Raw genomic sequence first — 27,173 nt, forward strand, 5'->3', positions numbered from 1 at the left:
GAACAACACAACTTTAACATCGCTTGAGCTCTTGCAACTAGCGGCACACTACACCAACTTATTAAAACAATTGGTAAACACTTGGTTTAACTCCAACCAATTCATTCCAAGAATAACGTCAAATTGTTCCAACAAAATACAAACCGTACACATCCTCAGGGAACACGTCACGATACTCAACACACCACTGGCTCATCTTTGGCCAAAACATCTCCTTCCCCCTCACAAGGAAGCGACCAACGAGAACATCTGAATGTATTCCCGCTTATCTGAATCATACTTGGGATGTTTACACGACATCCTTCTCATCTTATCGGTATTATATATTCACATAATAAGACATTCATAACTTGTCACTGCATGCTCACTTCCATTTTAAAGTATCATCGCAGCGGAATTATCATCAGATTTATGGAAGATAAAGCAAGTAATAACATCTAGTATCAACTTCAATTGTAATAACAAAATAAGAGAGTTGTAATCAATCAAGTCAACATCTTAAGAATTCTCAACAACAAAATTAGTCTTATGACTTCAACATAATCAGACCTAAAGAATAAAATAAGCATTTAACCCAACCCGATGTTACATGATCAGAGCAAGGTACCACTAGTAAAAGAGATAAAATAAAGAAGTAATCCAAAAGCTACCTTCCACTTACTTCAACAATATTACTCTTGAGTATCTGCATAATGCCCATGTAAAGGCAACATTCAAACAGAAGGGGTGAGAATTCATTTCAATAATAACGATATAGAATGAAGAATAAAGTACAACATCTACATAATCATGCACAATAATATATCACATTCCTACATCCAAATCATAATCAACATCATACACAACAACATCTCAATTATCATCAACATCATACAAAACCACATCTCAATTATCATTAACATCATATGCAACAACATCTCATCCAACAACACATCAACAACAACCACTATAAATGCAACACTTATGCAATGTACTCAACATCGAATCAACATGCATGTGGTACCAGATATAAACACTCAGGTTCATCTCACTCGATGATCCCCACCATAGGATTGATTCCCTCTTGGAACTGGAGCACACCAAAATCGCTACCATCACCATAGGTAACACTTCACTAATCCCCCACAATAGGAATTAGCTATTCACACCTAATCCATCACAATGGGATCAAGGCTCACCAAAACTCGTTACCATCAATATAGGTAACGCTTCACTAATCCCACATAATAGGAATTAGATACTCACATACAATCCACCACCATAGAATTGAAGCTCACCAAAATTGGACTGAATCTCGTACACTAAGATGCATGACTCTCAAATAACATGCATTAACACAACAAGGTTCACCTAAAGGATCCCCACACACATCTCATCATTTATGCATCACATCATTCATAATTAAACAACCAATTCATGTTACCACATGAATAATATCAGCAAACAATAGCAACTCGTCAACATAACAACATAATTATCACACCACGATATTACAACAATGCAACGATTCACCAACCAAACGTATAAACCAATACATTTATTAACATATTAGGCATGCGAATATTATTACAATATCTCAACAATCACTACCATGTTATAGGTATGAGCATTAGCTTTCTAATGCTTCAAACGGTATTAAAATCGGACTTACGAAATAAAAGTTATGACCAAAATCGTCGGGATGTGTCAACAATTCATTAACCGAACGTATGAACAAAAACTTCACCAACATAGTAGGCATAGGAATAATACTCAATCAATTCACTTATCACCATCATATTATATATCTTAGAGACAGTTTTCTAATGCTTCAAACCCCAATCCAAATTGATTCACGAGTTGAAAGTTATGATCAAAACCGCGCACGAAGGCGTTACTAAAAGTTGTTGTTTTCTAAAATTTCCAACACAATTTTCATCTTCTTCAACCAAAAAAACTTCCATGAAATAATCACCAAAATTATTTTATCCCTGAAACAAAGTTATAGCCCTTTATTTCAGATATCCAACGCTTCAAATGATACTCTATTTGGACTTACGGATCAAACGTTATGGCCAAAACGATTTCGACCGAAAAACATTAAAAAAGGCTCCTGCGCTGAGCGCGGTCGTGACGGACAGAATGCTGAATTTTCTGCGTTTTTCATCGTTGGAGGCCTTCCAGACCTCCGATTTCGATTCGGTAAAAATCCAAATGCTCAGAAAATTACAATCCATGCAATACTATAATTATCTAAAGTTAATTTATAGTTTTAACACAATTAAATCATTTAATCACAATTTTAAGATTATTCTTAGAACCTTCGAAATTGCAACAATGGTGGATATATGTTCAATCATAAAAATAGAAAAATACGCGCATATAAGGGACACAAAATTCATCATATAATCATCATATAACAACCACCGTAGCACCCAAATTCAAAATTATGAATCAAACGCCCAACCCTAAGGAGGTTAAAGGTTCCTCCATTCTACCCTTCTATCATACTCATTACTATTGGAACAAGTTCCCGCCCTTACCTGAATTCCTTACGAAAATTCTGAATTGAAATCTTTACTCTCTTCCCTTGATCACCTTTCCTATTGCATCTTTGTTCATTTTTCTCAAATGTCATGTACTGTGAAAATCTCTCTAAACCTAGGTTCCTCTTAACTTTTTATTTTTAGGGTAAACTTTTCCAAATCACCAACTTGGCCCAACTTAATCATATCATATTCCTTCCTCCCACTAACTTTCTCAATTTCTCATATTTGGCTCAATTATTCTATCTTCACTAATTAATATAATAAAAATAAATAAAACATTATTTTTAATTATCAAAACAATTCTAAATTATTCTACTTACTTCTATCATCCCTTTATACCCCTAACTCAAGGATACATACTCCCCCAACATCCATCCATAAAATAAATCATCAAAATCGATAATTCAAACAATTAAAATATAATAAAATATCTAATAAAAAATGGGGTGTTACATGAGACCCTTCTCACTTCCCTTTCAATCACAACAATGATGAATCAATACAATTATGACAGTTTCAGAAGTCACACTTCACAGACACACAACCACTCGATGCTTAAAAGTTTATGAGTGATTGACAGAACTTACAACTCAATAGAGACAGGCCTACTCTTATATCAAGAGGATATTAGAGAGGCTCACAATTAACAAGAACTGAAGCTAGCAGAAATATACTCGAACTTATTGCATGCTCGAACATACAACAGAGTCACCATCAAACTTTATTTATTCCTGAAGGAAAGGGGAAACATCGATAAAACCCGGGGGAAAGAGATATGTTGGGTAAGGAAGTCGGTTATGCAAGGGGAAGGTATTAGCAACCCTAACATCCATGGTACTCCATGGGAACCGTTTGATTGTTCTCGCTCGAATAGGTGTTATCTAAAGATTACTCGCAAAAGAATGAGAGAAAAGGAAACGAAATAGATAAAGCACTCGGTGAGGATTGGGGCCCTCATGCCTACGTATTCTCATGGTGTAATGAGGAATTCGGAGATCTGTAGTTCAAAGAACTAGTGGTGGGAGGTGAAGAGAATTGTGATAATAGGTATGGTCTAAACCAAAGGATAATGTTGTTTGAACTCCAACAAGGGGTGAAATATGAACCCAAGAGTAAACTGGTATGAACCAACAAGTGAAGGGCCTAAGGCATGGTGTAACTGTATTGGAATAATCGAAAAAGAAAGGGTTGCCTGTATACAGCTGTAGAGTAAGTAATGAGATGTTTGTCTAAGCAACGAGAGGACTAACAAGACAAACAAATTGGCTCTTGGTTCACAAAGAGATACAAGATGGAGCTTAAAGAGATGACGTATTTGGCTCAAAGATAACTGGTATATCACATGAAGTGAATGAAGGTAGAATATGAATGTAGGTCATGATTAATATTCCATGGAGATGAATGGACGAATGCCCTAAGGCGTGAGTAATAAATAAGTATACTCGTGGAGGATTCGGACCCTCGTGCCTACGTATTCTCATCGTGCAATGAGAAAATCAGAGCAATCGTAGTTCAGCCTACTACGGCTGAAACAAAAGGGAACGAGATTGATTTGCCAGGGTCCAATACCCTTCAAGGCTGAAAAGGAGTTCCAAGGTTCATGACCTTCAAGGTGAGGCGGAGTTTATTACTGATGATGTCAAGGAATTGAATTATCGAGGTTTACCACCTACAGGGCGAAGAGAATCAAGTGCCAGAGTCCACGATTCTCAGGGTGAATAAATGAATTGAATAACCAAGGTTTAACACCTCATGGAGCAAGGAGAAACAGATATGCCAGAGTCCATGACTCTCAAGGAGAAAACAAATCGAATAGCCAAGGTTTAACACCTCACAAGGCAAAGAGAAACTTATGCCAGAGTCCATGACTCTCAGGGAAAAGATCAAATCAAATAGCCAAGGTTTAACACCTCATAAGGCAAAGAGAAACTTATGCCAGAGTCCATGACTCTCGGGGCAAAGATCAAATCGAATAACCAAGGTTTAACAGCACAAGGCAAAGGATATGCCAAGGTTTAACACCTTACAAGGCAAATAATGGACCAAGGTTTAACACCTTACAAGGCAAAGAATGATTGGAAGAGGGTGTACAACTACGAGTTGCCGATAGTAAAAGATGATCCTCTATTGGGGTGGCGAAAGATGGATGTTTACTTTCTTAAAGAAGAAGACTTGTCAATCGTATGATTCAAATTACACTAAAGTCTATGAACAAAGGCAAATACCTTGAGCAACTAGGTCATTCGTCTCATACCCAAGGATATTCTAGACAAGGATATGAATTCTCCACCCTCATCATTCTTTGTTTCTTAAGGCTCATAACGTGCAACTCGAATGAAAATTAACAAGTTGCTGACGAGATGTCTTTTGTGTTGATCCTATTGATGTTATGTCATTTGTTGTAGAAGAAGACTCGACAATCATGTGATTCAAATTGTGCTAAAGTCTATTAATAGAGGTGAATACGATGAGCCACAGGCTAAACTTCCCACACCCAAAGATATCCAGAATGAGTGTGAGAAAGCTCTAGTCTCATCCCTTCTCTATTGCTTAAGGCTCGTGCTACGCACTTTGAATTATGGTTGATGAGTTGTTGGTGTAGTCTTTTGCTTGTTGCACTAATGCTTTGTGAAAAGAGACTTGTCAATCGTATGATTCGAATTGTGCTAAAGTCTATGAATAGAGGTAAATACGATGAGCACTGGGTCATTCGTCTCATACCCAAAGATATTCAGAATGGGGGTAATAGTTCTCCAGACTCATTCCTTCTCTATTACTTAAGGCTCATGTCACACAATTCTAACTTTGATTTGACAATCTTTTGAAGATGTCACCTTTGATGTGTCTTGTATTATTCGCTGCTTGGTATGATTAAGGATGCCTTGATTGATGATCTTACTTGAGGCTTTGAGCTCCACAGCTTAGAGAAAAAGTCTTATTAAGTGACCAAGGGTCTTTTGGTCACTCAATTTAGACTGTGATATTATACAAGATCAAAGGATTTAATTGACCAAAATTGCTTTTGATCAATTTGAATCAGAGGTTTTGAATTAATTTGAAAACTAGGTTAAAACCTAATATAGTGGTCAAATTATTAACCTAAGGGATCATGTGTTAAAAATCAAGATTTTAGGCCCTAAGGGCAAAATGGTCATATCCTAAAAATTGATTAATTTGAAAGATAATTCTAAAGTTAATATTTAATCGAATCAAAACTAGGCTTAATTATATCTAATTATTCTAGTTATCATAATCTAAAAAATTTACTAAGATTCTAAAAACCTAATTACTATTTATTCTACAAAAATATTCTAATTAAATTAATTAGAATACTAATTAAATTAATCATGATTAATCACAATTGATCTAAAGTCATTAGTCTTAGAATCTAATTATCTGGATTTGATTCCTAATCCTAACCTTAATCAAACTAAATAACTTAATTATTATATGAACAAACAGCCAAAAAAAGGCTTTGAATGTTGGAGCAACTAGGCCCAGGCGAAATGGCATGCTGAAAGTGAAGAGGCCCATGACTAAACTGAGCCAAAAGACAAACGGGTGCGAATAGGAAGGCGACGCAAATCGTGTGGGCCTAGTGCAGGTTTGGCCCAAGGCACAAGAGGAAAGTGTAGGTCACGTTCAGAATTGTCCAAGCCTTCACACTACACTTCCATGCGTTCAAACACGCTCTCCCTCTTTGGGGATTTCCGGTCATCGCCTCCACCGTGCCGGAAATCTCCTCTGGCGGCGGCGGAGGCTCAAACACACCAATTTGTGCCTCATCTCACCCCTCTCCTTCTACTCTATCTAGACCCTTTCTAAATTTCGTCCAATCCTACGCCAATAATCCGGATCCAAACACTCAGTGGACGAGCCCTAGGATGAAAATCATCAAATCATCGGTAAAGAACGCGACAATGGGGATCCAAAATTTAGGGGTTTGGTCCCTTTAGTGATAAATCACAACTCAACAGCGGAATATGCAATGAAGAACGGACAATTTATGTGCCTAACTCTATCACGAACGCCATCAACGGACCTGACACGAGTGGGATGAAAATACCAGAGGCTCTCCTAGGTAATTCTGCATCTCCTTCTGCCTTCCTGTGAATTCTTCTTTTTCCTCTCTTCTAAGTGTTCGTGTTGTGGCGTTGCATAGTTATCATTGCGGTGGTTGCATGGCGAAGTGTTGATGTGAGAGTGAAGTCAGCTTCTCAGAGATGAACTATGAAGAATGAGCTCTAATCCTTGAGCAAAGAGCATTCGATTCTGAATATGAAGGTGGAGAACCTTTGATTCAGGTGTAGAGTTCTGATCCGTGAGGGAGAGCTTGAGAGTGAAGAGTGAAGATTTTTGCGGTGAAGATGGAGAGATGAATTTGCAGTGAGTTTGAGAGGTTTGATTTGGCTATGTGATTTTGTTGCAGAATTCGACGCATGTGTGGATGAAGAAATTGCGGAGGAGAATTTGGTGTAGAAGAAAAAGCTTGATGCAGATAAATGCAAAAATTCTGGTGCAAAGTGAAGGAGTTTTTGTTGCAGCGTGGAGAAAATCGGTTGGTGAATGAAGAAAATTGGAGATGAAAGATGATTTTTTGATTGAAGAATGGTAAGGTGAGTATTTATAGAGTTTTTTTCCCTCCGATTCTGTTGTCAAATTCGTCTTAAATTCAACCGCAAATTTAGTTTGTTAGAAATTCAGATTGAAATTAACTTGAAATGATAAATTGGTTAAAAGTTGTTAGGGATCCAACTTCTGTTAGTCATTAGAAGTTATTTGTGAAAATTTTGTTAGAAATTTGAACTTGACATTTGAAATGTAAAATGAATTGCTATCAGTTACACTGCCAATTGAAATTGTACTGTTTGCTCAGTGAAGTTACAGTTAGGTTAGTTATTGCCCTGTTTAGTAATCGAATTATGTTTATCTTAAACATTTAGAAGGTTTGTTAACTAAAACTTGGTGTTCTGTTAACTGCTTTATAGTTTGATGTAAAAAGAAAAGGTGAAGTTAATTGCAGGTTCTGGTAGTTGTTAGCAGTTGGAGGTTTAAACTCTGTTAGTTATTGGTTAGTTAAGAGCTAAATGAAACCTTGGATTATTATGTTAGAAATTTAGGAAAATAGTTATTGCATCAAATGCTAGTGATTGAAAATCAGTTAGGACAATCAATTTAACTAATTCAAACTGTTAGAAACTAGGTTAATTGTTAGGGAAAAGTTAGTTAGGAAAAAGAATTGTTTTGAATTTTACATGTGAGTATGACCGTATATGACCTGATGTTATCTCCTAATTTTTATTATGAATTGACATGATAACAACTTTTGAATTAATCTTAGGAACTTTCTTATCATGATCACCTCTTACTGCTGCAGCATTCATGATCCCTTATGAAACGATTCATTCTCAAGAGCAGTCAGATCCAACCATAGTGAAGCGCACAAAAATGCAATTGAGAAGTCTACAAGTGGTCGATGAGGTGTATATAACAAAACTTCCACTTTCTTTTCCAAATGCTACAGATGCGTTGAGAGCTTTTCCTGCTGATTTGGTTATCGTCACAACAGGAATGCATCATGTTATTTGCAAAGCGAAATGAAGCTAATATCCTGTTACAATTTTGCAGGAAGTTCCTTGCAGGGTAATCACTTAGCATGGAAACCGACACGGAGCCGCAAGTGAAGTAACTTGTTAATTAACCTTAATTCTGTCCAATATTGCTTCATAGCATCTGGTATAGCAGTAGTGAAATCACTTTGGTAGCTGGTTTTCTGTTTAGTTTTGGATGATGGCGTAGTCGTCTTGTCATGGCCATGAGCATTCAGTTTGTGCTATGGAATGAGAGCTATGCATGCTACTTGGATTGCAATAGATTTGAAGGAATTAGTCATGAAGATGTGTGGTGAATGTTAAGGTTTTAGGAACTTATGTTATATATTAGAACCTTCGGTTGGATATTAATTCATGGCTTGTTTTTGGATTGTAAAATTATAACTCAGGTGAGAATGTTGTAAAATGAATATGAATTGGCTTGAATATTGTACATGGAAGCTAAATTGAAAGTTGCAATTAAAATTAAATGGTGTGAGAAATGAAACTTGAATGTGGTAATGTTCAACATGGAAGGAAAAATTGAATGTGAACCATGGACAAGGTAATTTTATTGAATTTTGAATGTATGTGTTGAAGTATTGGATTGAATTGAATGTATGATATGGCTTGAAATTGGTCATGTATGGATTGTAATGGAAATTATGATGTAGTTTGAATTGAAGAAGAATGTTAGTTGTAATTGGTATTTTACGATGTTTAAAATTGTTTGGATTAATGGGGTATGGTTTTGGTCAATGGATATTTGGTTGTTAAAATGGAAATTGGATTTCTAAATGGATATGGTTATTAAATGGATACTTAAATATCTAAAATAATTTCTAAAAACAGTCTAAAAATTGAAATAATCGACTCAAAAATCAAAACCCATTTAAAATGAAAAATCAATTTTAACATCTAATAAAATCAAATTAATTTAAAATGAATTAATTTGATATTAAATCACTTTGAAAAATCTAAAGTTCATTAATTTAAAGTTAGCATCAACTTGATATTTAAAATCAATTTAAAGAATCTAAAATTAAAACTAATTAATTTAAAGTTTGAATCATTTTGAAATTGAAATCAATTTAAAAATCAATTAAAAATTAAATTGAAGTTTCATAATTAATTTGAAATTATACTCAATTTGAAATTAAAAATCAATTAACATTGAATTGAAAATAAAAAGTCAATTAAAATTAAATTAAAAATCAATTAACTTAAAATTAGAATCAATTTAAAATCAAAGCACCATGACGGATACAACAAAGATGTGAGTCGAAAGGGCATAGATAATGGCCAATGTCGAGACAATATGGACTTAGGAATGAATGGTTGACTTTGATCAATTGGTTGACCAAAAAATCAAAAGTTGACCAAAGTCAACTATAAGCTAGAGACTAGGGACTTTTTGTGTAAAAATGGGCTAGTAACCAATGCACATAAAACCCGAATCAAAGACCAAAGACTAATGATTTTAAACCCTGAACCATATGACAAATCAAGGACCCAAAAGACCAATGCACTAATGCGAACATGAACCCAAGTTCTATGAATCTTGAAGTCACCAAATGGATGGTTGTCTTGATATCCCAAGCAAGAAGACATGTAAGATAGGAGCCTCTTCCCCAATGAATTAGGGTTTCATACATACTCAAGGCGGAATGAATATCCTAAGTCAAGAACTAGGGTTTTGAATCCATATAATGAGCAATCCTTAATCACCAGCTTTGAATCTATAGATTGACCAATGTCAGCATGAATGCATATGAATGAAGCATGAATATGTGCAGATGAATCTCAAGTCATAGGTCAGATGAAAAGTGAAAAAGGGAGGGCAAATTTTGGGGTACGACAAGAACACTCAAATCTTAACAACTCGGTAAAACAATATTTGATCTGTACTCTAATTAGGTTTGTGGCATTCTATATATAGCCAAAGTCTAGACTAGATTTGGACTTCAAGCACGCAGCGAGACAGCTGCCAAAAGTTTGCAGAAACTTCTGCATAAAATTAGGTCTACAATCAAGAGTTTCCTAAAATGTCTCAACATTTAGAAAAACAGAATAACTTTAAATTCATATAGAGTCTCTTATTCCTCAATCTTGGATGTCACATAGGATTACTTAATATTCCCAGAATATTCAGTAATCTGTTAAACAAACAAACGTTACCAAGAGTAAACATGTAACAGAAAAGATGTCAGATCCACATGTTAGGACATCTTGTTCAACATATTGCTGCTAAGTTAGTTTTACCAAAATTACTGTCAATCACAAATACAAAGAGTTAACAAATTCCAAGATCTTTGGGCTGAAGAGTTTCGGATATAAAGTTTCTTAAAGAAACTTCCTTTCTGGGTTTATTCCCTTAATAAAAATCTGGAAGTTACGGAACTCTCAGTTATGTAATCCTACTCTAGAAGTCAAGGAATTTATTCTAGAAGTTATGGAAGAAGTCGCTGTGAAGGAAGCTGTGGTCATTCAGGATCCTATGGTTTTTTCTGGTCACCAGGATTGCGTAATGGAAGAAGCTGTTGCTCAAATTTTTGTTTCTAAAACTCAACAAGTTGGAGTTTTTGTTTCTCAATTTTTTGTTGGGACTTCATTTGGAGAAAGTTTTGTTGAACTTATAAAGACCATTGAGGAAACCAAGGCTTACAATGTGCTGGTCAAAGAGCGTCTAGACAGACAGGACTTGATGTTTCAACTTATTCTATCCAGACTTCCTCCGCCTCCTCCTCGGAACCCTTAGCCCTTTTACTTTTTTCTAGTTGTATCTTCTCTGCCTTTTTGACTTATCAATGAAAATCTTTTTGTTTCTCTTTATTTATTTTATTATTTTGTCTATGTCTTTTTGATTGATGACAAAGGGGGAAAAACATAACGTATCTAAGAGGGAAGATTTGTGTTTATTTTGATATACCAGTAAAAACCTAAACATGGAATGATGTTTTCTGCTAACAACTACTTCGAAAAAGAGTTTGTTAAATGTTTTGCAAAGTTATATTTCAAGAATCAGAATGGTTATAATCAAACATCAGAAGTTGTTATGAAGTTTCAAAGATCAGAATATAAGTTACCAATTTCTGATGAAATGGTCTTTTATCTGAGTCTGTACAACCTTCATGCCGATGATTGAGAATCAGATTCAAGGAACTAATATTCATGTTATGAACCTAGAACATTAAGTACTAAGCATCAAAGTACTTCTGAAAGTTCTTTCTGAAAATCGTGGCATTGGCATCTAGCTAAGGAAGAGTTTCCTCTATAGTAATCAAACTTGAAAGTCAAGGTTCTTTTAAGAAGATAACCAGCTCTTTTAAGAAGATAACACACTCTCTTAAGAAGATAACCAACTCTAAAGTTTCTTCAAAAGAACTCAACAAAGCTTATGAAGTGAAGCATATCAGAATGTTGACGTTATCAAACCAGTGCTCTGGACAACACCAATCAACTTCTGAAGATAAACCAGATTCTGACCGAAAAGTTACTATGGTACTTCAAAAAGGTTAATTAGGAAAGTGTTCTTTCATTCTGATTTTATCTTTGTAGGATTATACATCTCAGGGGGAGCTTTGTGCTTCTGTAAGATGTATTCTTCTATGATTATCATGTACAAAATTGTTCATCAAAATACATGTTTTGTCATCACCAAAAATGGGAAGATTGTTAGAACAAGATTTGGTTCTGCATTTATACCTTGAGTTTTGATGATAACAGTGTTGTATTTGTGTGAGAACAATTTTGGTACCCTAATGGTTTATTATTGTGTAGCTTTAACAACCAGTTCGGATTCTGAATATATGACGTGCAACATCAGCAGTTTCTGAACAATGTGTTTCAAATTCGCTTTTGCGCCATCTATTAGAAGTTCTGAAAGATGTTGAATATTGTTGTTGCAATGATCTTTCTGCTTCTGTGTTGATTCACTCCTGAGAAGCCTTTGCAAATGATACACAATATTTTGACAAGTCTATTTTCTTTTTGAAAAGTTATCAATTGTTTGTGCATAATTTTTTTTAAGTATTCGTTATTGATTTGTGTAAAATCTGCTTGTGTAAAAGCATCTTGTAACACACAAAATATTATTCAAACTGTTTGTTTGATTCCTTGAGGAGGTTATCCTTAGGAAGACAAAAAAGGTTGTTCTTTATGAGTCCTTAAGGAGACTAGGGTATAATTGGATCCTTGAGAAGACAAAGAAGGTTATTCTTTGTGATTATTGTAATCTGTTGATTATGGTGGATTAAGTCCTTGTGTATAAGGCAAAATCACCTTGGCGGGTGGACTAGAGTAGCTTTCAGTTTCAAGCGAACCAGGATAAAAATACTTGTGTTTTTATCTCTTTGTTATTAGCTTGTTAGTGGTGTTCTTGTTTTGGAAAACATTTTTGCTTGTAAAATCCAATTCAAACCCCCCTTTCTTGTGTTTTTCACACCTTCGGGAAGAAATTTCTTTAACGTGCCACCTCGCAACTTATACGTGGCACTCCCCATAATTTCAAAATTCCAAAAACATCCTTGCTACTATTTACCAACTAAATTTTACTTTTCTTCCAAAATTTCCACTCTTACTAACATACCAAAAACGAAATTTCTGATAGTACAATTGAAATTTCCGGTACGCATTTTTTTGCATTTCTGAAAATTCTCACATTTATATCGGAAATTTTAAAATTTCTGGTCAAAAATACTGAAAATTTCAAAAAATTTGATAACAAATACCGAAAATTTCAAAATTTCTGGTAACAAATATCGGAAATTTTAAATACCAAAAATTTCAAATTTTCCGATAAAAAAAAACTTCTGCAAATTTAAAAAACTTCGGTAATTTTAACGTAAATTTCCAAAATTTCTGATACAAATTGAAAATTTTCGATAAAAACTTGTAAATTTCTAAAATTTATCCAATGATATAACTGTAAAATTACTCTAAATGGGGGTGTTGGGGTGGCAAATTAAATGCTCTAAAGAAAAAAAAGGAAAAATAAGTTGTCGTTCTCTTTTACATCTTCACATAGACTCACCGAAGAGAAAAACAACATTTGTTCTTAATCAAACTCAAATTCACACTCGATAGGAAGAGATTGAAAAAGGGAAACAAATTTAGAATTTGGTGAAGAGTAACAGGTGACTCAGATCTTGAGTCGAGGGAGGGTAAGAAGCTACGATGCACCGACTTTGACACGAACATCGGGATACGATACGACACAGACACTTCGACATCGATAATGTTAAAATATAGGACACTGACACCACTATGTACTACTTCGGCCAGATTTATAACTAAAAAAAGATATTTTCACATTTATTAAAAATGTTAGTTAAGTGTATTTAATTTTTTTAATTTCATGTAAAAGAGATAACACAATTACTAATTTTCATTCATAACATTATAAAGTAGTTAATAGATGGATAATTTTAGAATAAAAGTATTAAATTCAACTAGATTTATTGACATCAGTTTAGGTTTAAGGTAAAAAAAAATTAAAAACTTCTGTTTATAAATTAGATTGGAAAGAGTATAAGAGACTATTTCAACTTTATTTATCCATTTATGATAAAAAATTAAAAGTATTTTAATTGAAATTAATGTCTTTAATTCATTATTAGTAATATTGATAAATATATGTTTAACCATTCTAAATTTGTGAAATTTGTCCAAAATATATATAAAAATGCGTTGAAATAAAGAAAAAAAAAATTTATTTAAAATATTTATCTGAATTCTCTGATCGTTGTGTTAGTGGTATTTGAATATTGATCGAAAGATTATAAAAAAAATCATTTTTAAGGGGACATTTGTCTAATTTATCCTTAATTTTTTAACTTTTCCGATACGGGTGTCATGCAAATGTTGAACACTCGGACACCGGACACGCTATACGGCGACTTGCCTGCTGCTGGAGATATTTCTGCTTCATAGGTTAGAAGTAAGAAAAGAGTAGAAAAGAAATTCCCCATGTCTTGAGGTTCATGAGACAGAAGATAGAGCGAGAAGATAACCGAAGTGATTTTCAAGGTTGATCATTTGAGTAAGGGAGTAACAACAAACAAGAATCTAGTTAGGAGTTAGTTTGGCGTGGTCATTCTCACTATTTTTTTGTATTGCCTGCCTGTAAACGGTTTGATAAATGTTCTTGCAAGAAAAAGAAATTATGACATTACAACTAAAAATGTGATGGCTAAGAAAATGTTCAGAATGCTTGTATATTTAGTTCATATTTTGGATATAAGTATGATTGAAAATTTTATCCAATTAATATAAGTTTATATTTTCAGCTTCACAAAGTGACGGGAGATGGCTCTCACAAACTCAAGTCATAGAGTAGTTTATTTTATCCATTAATTTGGTATTTTAACAGTGAAATGTTTAAAGTGATTTACGATGAATTCTTCTTTCGAAACATTTATTTAAGTATAGAATGTACATCTAGTTGGATTTTTCACAATGCTACTTAGGGTTTTCTATTCCTTTATGCATTTTTTCACTTTTATACCCGTGGTTGTTTCAAGATGTTGCAAACTAACAATTACTTGTAACTTTTTCGTTTTTAATTTGTGGACTATAGTGTTAGTGTGTTTTATGTGCATATGCATGTCTGGAGTTGGATTTTAATGTAGATTAGTTGAAAATACAACAGTTTGATTTTATAAAATATTCAACTTTTCTTTAATTTGTTGTATTTTTTATTGGCTAGGAATCATGGAAGTGGAGATGGAAAATTCAGCATTGAATGTTACTGGTGAATCATCTATACCTGGCTCTGATGCTCAAGAACAAAACCATGTATCTTCTGTTCAACCAACTTTGTCCCAGCCAACTCAACCTGTTATTCCACCAGTTATTACTCCTGTCGTGCCTCCTCTGGCTCCAATTCCTGTGGTTCCTTCCTCTCTTGTCCGGCCGCTGGCACCACTCCCAGTCCGGCCACCAGTTATTAAGCCACCAGTGCCACAAAATGGAGACCTTGGGTCTAGTGATTCTGAGTCAGATGGTGATGATGCAGACACCAGAATTAATAAGGGCACTGGCGAGTGTGAGATATCAGAAGAGAGTAGACTGGTGAGGGAGCGACAGGAGAAAGCGATGCAAGACCTCATGATGAGAAGACATGCTGCTGCTCTTGCTGTTTCCCACAAATGACATGGCAGTGAAGGCCCGTCTTTGCCATCTTGGTGAGCCGATTACTACTCTCTTTGGCGAGAGGGAGATGGAGAGATGGCAAGCGGATGATTATGGCAAAGCTGGAAAAGCTAACAAAGCTCTTGAGGATGAAGAGGCCACAACTTCTGCTCCAAAAGATGAGGCTGAGGATGATCTGCAGTTTCCTTTTTACATTTAAGGGTCAAAGTCTCTCCTCGATATAAGGACTGATATTGCTAAATATTCTTTAGTGAGGGCTGTGTTGCGTATTCAACGTGCCCAGAGAAGAAGAGATGATCCAGATGAAGATGTGGACGTGGAGATGGATTGGACATTGAAGCAGGCTGCGAATTTGAATCTTGAATTCAGTGAAATCGGAGATGATCGACCACTTACTGGTTGTTCGTTCTCCCGGGATGGAAAAGGGCTTGCTACCTGGTATGTCCTTCTTGCAAACTGGGCAGCTTAAGGTTTAATTCTCCATCTTATTTACCTTGTGAAACAATTATAGTCTAATCTTCTAATGTCATTTTTCTTTTCTAGTTCACTAACTGGAGCTTCCAAGTTGTGGAGCATGCCTAATGTAAAAAAAGTTTCTACCTTCAAGGGGCACACCGGGCGTGCTACTGACGTTACTTATTCTCCTGTGCACAATCATTTAGCTACTGCCTCTGCCGACCGGACAGCAAAGTATTGGAATGATCAAGGATTTCTTTTGAGAACATTTGAGGGTCATCTTGATCGTCTTGCACGCATTGCCTTTCATCCATCAGGGAAGTACTTGGGCACTGCTAGCTTTGACAAGACATGGAGATTATGGGACGTTGAAACAGGAGAGGAGTTGTTTCTTCAAGAAGGCCATAGTAGAAGTGTATATGGCTTAGCTTTTCATCACGATGGATCGTGAGCCGCGTCTTGTGGACTGGATGATCTGGCTCGTGTATGGGACCTTTGAACTGGGAGAAGTGTTCTTGCACTAGAAGGTCATGTCAAACCGGTAAGCTATCAAAGATCCCCCCCTTCTCTTTTATATATCTTTCTATCTGTTTTTACATGCAAATTTTGTCAGGTTGACCATTATTGAACTTCATTTAAAGGTTCTTGGCATCAGTTTTTTTCCTAATAGATATCATTTAGTCACTGGTGGTGAAGATAACACTTGTCGCATTTGGGACTTGAGGAAGAAGAAATCCTTGTACACCATTCCTGCTCACTCTAATTTAATATCGCAAGTAAAGTTTGAGCCACAAGAGGGTTACTTTTTGGTAACTGCATCATATGACATGACAGCTAAGGTTTACCTCCTATTTATTTCTATCTTAAATATCAATGTATTCTTGTAAATAAATTAAGATTATTTTGTATTTTATTTTCATTTCAGAATACTTAATTTTATGTGTTGACTTCAGGTTTGGTCGGGCCGGGACTTTAAGCCTGTGAAGACACTATCAGGGCATGAAGCAAAGGTTACTTCTCTGGATGTCCTTGGAGGTAGTTTTTTTTTCTTAATCTTATAAATGGACTATATCTGTCGCTGATTGCTTATTTGTGTTACTGTTTCATGTTGTGGTTGATGTGTCTGTTTGAGAGCACCTATTCTCTGTCCTCCATCGTAAATGATCAATTAAAAGTTGTCTAGATGTCTGAAATGTTAACGAATATGTCATAATTGTTTGTTCTGATTAATTGACAAAAGTAAATGATGCGCGGAAAAGAGTTTTTATGAGGTGCACACAATGATAATCGTCAATGTAAACATCCATGTAAAATTGTTTGAAACTCAAAAATGCAAACCTAGTTTCCTTCTTGTTTTGAACCTAGATGAGACCTTGCCAAATTGAAAGGAAATCTAGAGTGGTGGTTTTCATATTTCATTAAATGCTGAAAGTTCGTGATTTTATTTTAAACTAAATGACCTCCCCACGTAGCATATAAGCTTGAACATAGAGTTTTGTATGGAGGTGCAAACCTTGAAAATAGTTTAGAAACGACATCATTACAAAAGGAAGAAATTAAACCAGCAAATGTGCCAAGATTAGAACATATGTACTGTGTCATCGGCTGTTTTGCTTGGGACCTGTTTTTTTTCTTATGAGCAAATTTGTATGCTTTGGAGGTCTTCATTCTCTCCGGGAGGATGATATATTGAGCCTTTTATATTAAGTAACAAGTTTCTTGTTACACAGCATAAATGCTTCATACAATAATGCTGTAACTTGTTCATTACTTAGCAATTAGCATGGTTGGTTTGTGTCAATATTATTCTTGCTTGTATTGTTCTGATTTTGGCATGTCTTGTTATTTTATACAGATGGTGGGTATATAGTTACTGTCTCCCATGATCGCACCATAAAGCTGTGGTCTAGTGGCACTGCTAGTGAACAAGCTATTGATGTTGACTAAGCTATTTTGGATGGGATACAAGTTTGTAAAAGGACCCCGGTGATAGGAATTAGTAACAAAAGCTTAGCTTGTTTTCTAACTTGGATTTTGAATGATTATAATTCTGTAGTATATGACATTGGAAATATGTTATTGCTTGTTGTATCACATATGAGTTTGACTCAATTTAGTGACATAATGCTATATTCTTTCTCACTTATGCAGCCCGAATAAATTGATCTTTTACTCATTGTTTTTATGTTGCATGCATCCTGTATACTTCTTCTTCCTTGTTTATTCTTTATATAAACACATTTTTCACTTGCTTCACATTTGTTTGATCTGATCATTACCAGTGCATAATTTAAGTAGCAGTTAACATGTACTAACTAAAATATTATCACATATGACTCAATAATAAGAATTCGTAACATCCCAAAAGTATCAACTCACTACCACAATTTTAATATAAGACAATGCCTTATATTTTGCTCACAGAAAAACCCTTGCATAAACACAATAGATAACAGTTTTTATTTTGTGTTGGTGTAGGAAGAAATCTCAACCTTACTCTTATATTTTAAAATAGTTAGAACAAATGAACATTCACGCAAAAATTGAACCATTTTCTAAAACTTATATCTGTTAAAAAGATTTTCGCGGTATTGCTGTCTGTGGGTTATATATTTAAATTATATGATAAATCAAGAATCTTGTGTCTTTTAGTAAATCGTAATTAGTTTGATAAGTTTTAAGCTTTGTAAAAGAAATTGACCAAACCTGATTAAATTTCCTCTTTTTGAACCCATGAACCATAAAAGTAAAATATATTAGTGTGTTACAAGACTCGTCATCATATAAAATAGAAGTTAAACTTGTAGTGAAGGGGTGGCATATAAGCTGTTTGTTGAAGTTGATATTTGGCATGCAAAGTAACAAGAAATTCCTATATCCAATTACACTAAAAATGATTTTTCTACAAAATAATGATTATACAACAATTCAGCCTCTCAGGTGATTCTCATCCGGCTTGGTTTTTCATTTGTACCAACCAGCAAGGAAATACCTCAGCAGGAAACAGAAACCGCATGCAATGCCCTGATCAAAAAATATAATAAAGAGTACGAGTTCAACTAAGAAATTGTCATATTAATAAACCAAAATGGTAAATAATAAACAAGAGAAGGGAATAATCACCTGGAAAACAAGAAGATATACACAAAGTGACTTCTCGGATTTCGGCCCTAAACTTCTTAAAAAGAAGTTAACAAGTGTTCCGTCATTTGTTCCGGTCAGTAGTCCAGTGTGAGGGTCAAACCTGAATGAATTGGTGGATCACACATGAGATTTCAACAAACAACAAGTACAAGCAAGATGCATCAAATAAACACCTACCTCGGAAGACGATGACGTGGACATGGAATGTAGCCAGAAAGCTGGAGGGAAATGCATTCTTTGTCAAACAATATAATTCAGAAGAGCTTCTTTAACTTACAAAAAAAAAAACGGGATTCTGTTAGAGTCAAACCTGTGGTAGTGACAAGAGAAAGTTCAAAACTTGAGGCAGGAAGAAAATCAAGAGTGTTTCGCTGAAACAAAAAAATTAAATGAGCAATTATTACCAGGCAACCAATAATCACAGTAATACAAATTTTAATTCGATAAAAAATCCATATGAAACCAAAAATTAGAAAATTGATTCACAAGTTTTAACTCTGATAAGCACTGAAAATACACATAAAAGTGAAAAGCCAAATTAATACTTTTGTCGGTTAAAGCAAGGATATACCTAAAATGGCCTAAAATACCAACCACGGCCATAGTCATCCCAGCAAAGTATGTATACGTATCACCAACAAAAACTGAAGAAGGATACCTACAAAGAGAACAATAGCTGTTAGCGGACTAGACCCACTCACGTGATATAAGGTTTTAAACAAAATGATATAAACTATTAAATACCAATTGTAAGAAAGTAAAGCCAAAGAGGTAGCTAGCAATGGCTGCACTAAGTAAATGGAGAATGCATGTGCTAGCTTATATTCAGGATCTTTTGACGCTCCAATTTGCATAATATTGTGTATCAGAATCTGCAAATGCACAGTATGAATCATTTTTTATGATTGAAGTATATCGTATTTACTTTTACAAGCTTTTCGACTTACAGCATATGTGATAACCACCGTCTGTCCAACTTCAAGGCCGTTTAATCCAGCATGTATATTGATCGAATTTGTGCAGAAAACAGCCAATAGCCCCATGTATAGTTTATATATCCATCCTGCGTCATTAAAAAAAGTCGAGATAGTGAGATTTAACAGCGATTAGTATTTTTCAGATGCCATTTGCATAGAGGTATTGAAAGCTTACCAAGATCCAAAATCTCTATGCCAATGTGTGGTACAAGTGGTTTCGGTATAACTATAGTTGTGTGTCCAGCATATGCCATTAACAAAGGAAGTGCAGCAATTGATGGTAGTAATAATTTTCTGTTCTTTTACATTGACATTAAATCAAAAAAGAAATTATTCTAACATTAGTTGACATAAACAAACCGTGGAAGAAAATAATGAAAACTTTGTATACTCACACTCTCCAAGGGACATCAAGGACATCATCGACAAATCCAAGCAATGTCATGAAACAGATGCATGCTAAGGCAGCATTGTACTCAACAAGCCACTGCAAAATCATAGTTGCGGATATATTTAAATGCTCAATATTTTTGATTGATATCATTCCCAAGATGTTAGTACTGTATTGAGCATGGCCTTAAATTGTGGTATTTAACTGCAATTGCAGGCGGAATATAGATAAATAATTTTGAGGCTTCTGTAACAGTATCACAACCTCAACTTTGACCATATCGGTCACATTTTGCCGCCATATAAGAGTTTTCCGCATAACCATAATGGCAATTTAAAACTATGGTACTGTGTAGTCAGATCAACATACTCGTAAGTTACAATTGTATACTTACATTTGAATCTGCTGTGAAGTTGAAATACTGAAATAAGATTGTCACAACCAAGAAGATAATACCAACAACTATACCCAATGATTCAGGTCTGCAGAGGAAAATGTAATGTAGTCAAAACATAGTACCAAAAATTTATTTAGCTGAATAGATTTGTATTTCTCCCTATGCATGCATGACATACATAAACCAAATAAATAAACCCAAGCTAGAGTTTTGTTTTCTAATTTAACATTTTAGCAGCAATTTCATAACCTTCACTAATGAAGATTAATAATATTTTGCTTACCCTCTTCAATTTAACTTTTTTGGAATCAAAGAGGGGAAGAGATTATAGAAACTACATAAACTAATCGGGGGGAAAGAGACAACCCTATAATCATCATCTAAAACCTGCATAATCATCATCTAAAACCTATAATCATCATGTAAAACCCGCATAACCTCTTGCGGAGGATGAGCATATTCAAAATTCCCACCATCAATACTACATCCTAAATTGACAAGAATATCCAGATATCTAGTGGCTTCAGGATAAACATCAGAAATTTTGATACTCTAATTTAACTCTATCAGGATATCACCAGCTCGAGGGAAGTGTTGAAAACAAAAATTCATTAATGTTTCACTTTCCTAGACCTCTTTCATTCTCCAATTCCCAATTAGTTTAAATTCATTGTACAGCAAGTAGAACAAGTTAAATGTATCTTAGGAAGTAGTGCTAGCTTAAATGGTCCCTTGTAAATTGCACATTTCATTTACTATCATTATAGTTACCATGTATATAAATTAAGCAAGCATGTTGTTGGATGCTAAGCGATTCAAGTGCATTAAAAAAAATTGTCTCAATGGATCTTATCAAGGCTCTGATACTATTCTTTTAGAATGTGATTGAATTGCTTAGAACCTAACAACATGCTTGCTTAATTTACATATATGGTAACTATAATGATAGTAAATGAAAGGTGCAATTCACAAGGCAGCATTTAAGCTAGTACTACTTCCTAAGATAGTTTAACTTGTTGTACAATGAATTTAAACTAATTGGGAAGTGGAGAAATAAAAAGGTTTAGGAAAATGAAACATTAATGACTTTTTGTTTCCAACCGTTTACAATTTAAAATCATGACCTAACAAGTACATCTCAACATTCTCTATGTGCCACGTGTTTCAAGCATAGTGGTTGATTATTTAATTAAACCATCAGCTATTGTCACATCCACATTCTTCTAATTATATATATGAAATTAAAATCTAAAACGAAGTCCTTCAAAAGAACTCCAATAATAGAGGAATGAAGGAAAAATAACAAAATCAATTCAACAACTCAAAGTACAAAAGGTATTCTAAGAAAACAATTTGTATGACTATAATTTATGTATATCCATATTTACAGAATTACCAAATCAAATACTTGGTCTGGTAACTAGCAACATCATAAATGTTTTACATTACATGTATCATAATTCAATTTTTAGAGTGAACTCCAAACTAAACAACTTCAACAACAACAACCACTGAGTCTTATCCTACTAAGTGGGATCGGCTACAAGGATCAAATTCCGCCATAATGATATATCCAGAATCATGTTTTATCTAAATTATTATTTAAGCTCGAGATCTTTCTTAATAACTTCTCTTATAGTTTTTTATGTCTTCCTCTACCTCTAGCTATTTAACCCCTCTCCATGATCTACTCTCTTTACCACATAATCTAAAGGTCTTCTCTCTACACGCCCAAACAAAACAAAAAATCAAAATCCAAAGGAATATGATAACGATTTGTGACAACTAGTGTTATTGATGGCAGATGGCAGAGCGGCAAAAATCCGACATATGGCACAGTGCGGCCACCTTTACAAATTTGGCCATGGCAAAAAGCCGAAAAACTCAACTGATATCCGCGCCATGACCGACATTTGACAAAACTGGTGACAACAAGTATAGGATAAAAAGAGGAGCTTAAACCTCCACATGGAATTTGCATATACCTCATTTTAGAACAGAAATCTCTAGAGTGAAAGAACTACACTTAAGTTTAGATTCACTTACCTGAACTTATCTACTACCATAAACACTTGTGAGTCATTTTGGGAGAGTTTACAGAAATAACTTATGGCATGCTGGTAAGTTATTTTCAACCAGCCCCCCACAATTAGTTATGAAAAATAGTTTCAAACTCATGAATAGATTGGGCAGGGAACATATAGGAGTGTTATCAGATGGTGAGATTTGACAAATTTTGAGGCAAAAGTGAGGTTTTTGGCAAGAGAAACTATGATTCTTAAAAGACCTGATCATCCATATATGATTACACCGGAGGACTTAATTACTTTGAAATTTTGTTGTAGTATCTACCTTATATTTGAGTAGATCGAGCATGATGTGACAGACAGGGGTATTGTCTAAACCAGAAATCAACTTTGCTGAATCACAGGTATTTTTTAGGTTAGGTTAACTCTCCCTTATGAATGTTAGGCAACAATAACTTAAGACATTGATTAATATGAAAAAGAATGAAAAATTATAGAAGGACTCACACTTTAATATTTCCTTGAGGAGTACCCTTCTTGTTGATGTCATATCCGAAGAGATTTCGTTTGAGAACATATCTAGAGGCAACAGGGATCATTCTAACAGTAAGGAAGAAAGCTGCGAGACTGATTCCAGCATTGATGATGATGGATCTTCGAAGGGCGGAATCGATAGTGAAATGGAAGAAAATGAGGTAGAGGTAAGGAATGGAGAAGAGAGAGAGTTTGAAAAGGAAACCCCATTTGGGTGGTGCAATTGGAGGGTCGATTTGTTGTTGTTGAGGTTTGGTTAGTGTGTTTAGTTTGGGATCGGAAGAAGGTTCAGGGGTAGTGATGAGTCTCTTTCGTGCTCCCATGGTTGTGTTTGTTTTCGTCTTCGGAGGTTGGTTGCTGGGATGTGTGTAACCTTAATCTGTGTTTTTGTTTCGAATTCGTCACACAACTAATGGGATGTTGCCAATTCATCAACACAAGCCACCATGGCATATTTTTACTTTTTCTATTTTCAAAACTTACTTAAAAAGTTTTTAGCTTTTTTTTTTAAGCATTCAATTAGTTTTATAGAATTTTTTCATCAAATACCTCATTTTTTAAAAAATAAAATTAAAATAATCCATTTTTTAAATTATTTTTTAAACTATCCTAGTTTTAAAAAAAACATTAAGACGTATGTGTCAGATCAATTGACGTTTGTCTTTAATTTTAAAGAGGGACGTCAATTGAATTGGCTATAGGAAATGGTGTTGTCAATCCAATTGCGCTCATGTGTATAAAGTGAGAGCAAACGTCAATTGATCTGGCGCCTCCGTGTATTACATAATTTTTTTTTGTATAAATAGATGTGTTGGGTGATTCATTTTTCCACATCTCTTTTCATTATATTGCAAACATGTTTTGTCTTCGTTGCCGCTATGGAAAAGTGATTTATTCGAGAGACAAGTCTCCAATGGAGATGATGTTTTGGAACATCTGGCATTTCGAGCAACTAAAGACGGAAACATACCTAAAGGCAAAAAAAAAAAATATTGAGAGACTCGATGTCGTACGTGGTTGGGTGCGAGTAAAAAATGATAAGGATGTTAGGGAAGTGATGTTTGGACCAGATGACATCAGTTTGATTGTTATAATCAATTAGAAATGTTGTGGTTAAGCATTTTCATCTGTTTTGATATTTGGTGTTTGTGTTGTTTATTCATACTTGTTTGGTTTTAAGTGTGTTTAAGTTGGAGTGATGTTTGTTGTTAACTTTGTTGTAACAAAAAGTTATTAATATATCAAAATCAAAGGTTACAAAAATTTAAAGGAGGTACTAAATTATGATGTAGAGGTTGCTCCTAGGTTGAGACATTTTTTCTTATTGTGTCCGGGTTGACGACATATACTACATAAACTTATCATTTTATCAATCGTATCCATTTTTGTTCTAATATGTGTGTTGTTTGCCCGTCCTTTTTTCTTTCTTCGCATCTCATCATTGTGCCAAACTATGTCCCTTTGATATGGAGGTCAATATTCCTTCATTGCTAGCACTGAGAAGCTTTCGTTATAGACATTCATGATGGTAATGGCCTTGTAAACATTGGATAAATAGTTGTAAGCGTCATGGCGAGTATGTGCGCATGCCGCAATGACATGGGAGCAAGGAATATGAAAGGCCTGGAAATTTCCACAGTCACACCAACTTCTATTTAGTCTGACAACATAGGATAAATTTGGCATCCCCTCATTGTGGTCCATTATTTCTTGTACACTGAAATTTTTCCGATGACGGTCAAAGATTGTAACCGCGTGTGTGCTAGCTTTGATAGTTTTCTCTTTCATCACTTTCATACAACATTCACTGAATAATTGACCTGGCATTAACATTGCACTCCATCTTTCACCTCCGGTTGCGAAGGTAGATGTCAACCTAAAATAGGTTGTTCTGACCAATGTGGTCATTGGTAGATTTCTAATGCCTTTGAATACGTTGTTCATGCATTCCACAAGGTTTGTTGTCATTTGACCTCATCGACAGCCTCTGTCAAATGCCTTTGTCCACTGCTCTAATGGTATGTTATCCACCCACCTTCCCGCATCTGTATTAGACAATCTAATTTCGTCACAGTAATGTTGAAATGACGGTTGAGTTAGAGCATACCCTATATTCACCACTTTTTTGCGAAGGTTCTTATCTTTGATTGCATGCATGAAGTTTTGTGTGATATGTCTAATGCAATAAACATGGGTAGAAGGAGGATTATGTCATTCGTTATCATGGTTATTATAAGCACTCTCAATGGCAGCATATCTATCTGAAATCAAATAGAGATTGGCTTGTGGAGCGACATATGTTATGAGATGGCTAAGGAAGAAACCCCAACCACCAACAGTTTCACCTTCAACTAGAGAAAGTCCATGTTTATCATATGTTGAGGCAGATTATATACATGACTTAGAGGTAATGGCGTTGGATGAACCTCATCTTCAATGTTGTTGTTCAACATATGATCGACCTGTGTCTCGGCTTCTTCTTCTTCTTCACCAACGACGTTGACTTCTGCTTCTGCTTCTAGGTCGACTTCATCTGAGTCTTCTGAATAAAATTCATCAGATTCAACTTCATTAGTTATCTGAGATTGTTAAGATTGTATACTTTGTTGGAGATTAATATATAACTCAATAGAGTTGCAACCAGAATGTTCATGACTAACAAATATATATTCAACATCTTCATTGTATCAGACCTTTAATGGGTAAAATTTACATTGATTATTGTCGCAACCTGAAAAAGGAGATGCGAAAAAAACAATCGGCGAGAAAGAAATGACAGAAGAGTCGCCACCGCGCGTTATTTATCCCAAAGGAGGGAAAGGAAACGCTCGAAGTAAACTTGGAAAAAGGAAAGGAAAAGACAAGGTCTCGCAACCAAATCTTGGGTTCGGGAGTCGATTATACGAAGGGAAGGTATTAGCACCCCTACGCATCCGTAGTACTCTACGGGATCCACTTTTGTTGTTCTTGTCTAAAGGGTGTGGGTTTATCTAATATACTATTTGCTAAAAGAGGGGGTCAAAAGAAAATGACTCGCACGGATATCGCATCCACTGCATACGTATCTCATCTGGATATGAGAATCAGAGTCTTCGTAGCTCGGCTGCCTATGGGCTAAAGAGGAGTGTGCTTGCTAAGACATCGCGTCTTATGCCTACGTATCTCATTTGGAATGAGAATTAGAGCAAACCGTAGTTCGGCTACCTACGGGTTTGTTTTGGATGAACGACGTTACTACGCAATCTGCCGGATGCTCGACCTTTGGAGACTTACTCGCCTGTAGTAGAAGGAGTAAACATGTTCTTAGAAGAAGAAAAATCAATGAGTTTGTTTGGGTTTTAGGAATGCTCATGCAAAAAAGGAAGTCCTAGACGAAGGAACAATGCTACCTTAATTGACATGCAAACGAGAGACTATACAAAGCCTAGCAATCCTATGGGGAGACGATTACACCATACAAAACAAACATGCATAAAGTAAAATGCCACCAAGGGGGCTCAAACCTACATGGGTAGGGCTTTAGTCAAGAGGGATCATATCAACCTCGACAAACAAGTCATGGAATAGGTAATCAAATGGGCTCTTAACCACTGACATTGAACGTCAGGGTGAGCAGATCAAAAGGGTAATGAGGATAAGACCTCATAGCTCTTAACCCTGGACAGGGTGAGCTCATGACAAAAAGTGGGGATTCAGAAAGGTGGAACCCTCTCCACTGACTGACCAGACAAAAGATCTTGGGCTTTTGTTCTGAAGCATCAGCACGTAGAGCGAGCATAAAGAACGACACACTGAATAACGGGGGATTGATTACTAATCCCTTTTATCCGTCAATTGCCTCTTCAGGGAGGTCTTTAGCACTGATGCCTCCTTTTGGAGGTCTTTGGGCACAAAAGTAAACAAACAAAAGAAAACATTGCCTCCTATCGAGGTCTTCCAGCTAAGAAAACGGTAAAATGCGGGAAAGATAAAGGGA

The 27,173-nt window shown here is 35.2% G+C and overlaps 1 protein-coding gene, 1 long non-coding RNA gene and 1 pseudogene across 2 annotated transcripts; 2 read left to right on the top strand and 1 right to left on the bottom strand.

The window, feature by feature from the left end:
- The first annotated feature begins 6,171 nt into the window (after positions 1–6,171).
- LOC127092616 (uncharacterized) lies at positions 6,172–8,610 on the top strand. The gene is made up of 4 exons (XR_007792238.1): positions 6,172–6,609; positions 6,691–7,144; positions 7,906–8,009; positions 8,157–8,610. It is a non-coding gene; the product is annotated as an uncharacterized LOC127092616 (long non-coding RNA).
- A 5,331-nt stretch (positions 8,611–13,941) lies between these two features.
- On the top strand, positions 13,942–17,903 carry LOC127091616 (U4/U6 small nuclear ribonucleoprotein PRP4-like protein; annotated as a pseudogene).
- Positions 17,904–18,423: 520 nt separating this feature from the next.
- Positions 18,424–23,617, bottom strand: LOC127091617 (uncharacterized). Its single transcript, XM_051030301.1, has 11 exons — positions 23,171–23,617; positions 20,634–20,721; positions 20,244–20,335; positions 20,024–20,142; positions 19,819–19,934; positions 19,616–19,743; positions 19,443–19,529; positions 19,182–19,242; positions 19,049–19,089; positions 18,851–18,971; positions 18,424–18,751 (listed from the first exon to the last, which is right to left on the bottom strand). Exons 1-11 carry the CDS (start codon positions 23,518–23,520, stop codon positions 18,692–18,694), a joined length of 1,263 nt encoding a protein of 420 aa, XP_050886258.1. The 5' UTR covers positions 23,521–23,617; the 3' UTR covers positions 18,424–18,691.
- Positions 23,618–27,173: the final 3,556 nt, after the last annotated feature.

This window comes from Lathyrus oleraceus, chromosome 6 (genome assembly GCF_024323335.1).
Source record: "Lathyrus oleraceus cultivar Zhongwan6 chromosome 6, CAAS_Psat_ZW6_1.0, whole genome shotgun sequence".
NCBI classification, from domain to species: domain Eukaryota; kingdom Viridiplantae; phylum Streptophyta; class Magnoliopsida; order Fabales; family Fabaceae; genus Lathyrus; species Lathyrus oleraceus.

What these genes read in the sequence shown, in the direction of transcription:
- LOC127091617 (XM_051030301.1), bottom strand. Translation starts at nt 23,520, where the DNA reads ATGGGAGCACGAAAGAGACTCATCACTACCCCTGAACCTTCTTCCGAT. An exon ending in CGGTGGTTATCACATATGCT is followed by an intron (nt 19,744 to 19,818) that starts GTAAGTCGAAAA and finishes GTGCATTTGCAG; the next exon opens with ATTCTGATACACAATATTAT. An exon ending in GCTTTACTTTCTTACAATTG is followed by an intron (nt 19,530 to 19,615) that starts GTATTTAATAGT and finishes TTCTCTTTGTAG; the next exon opens with GTATCCTTCTTCAGTTTTTG.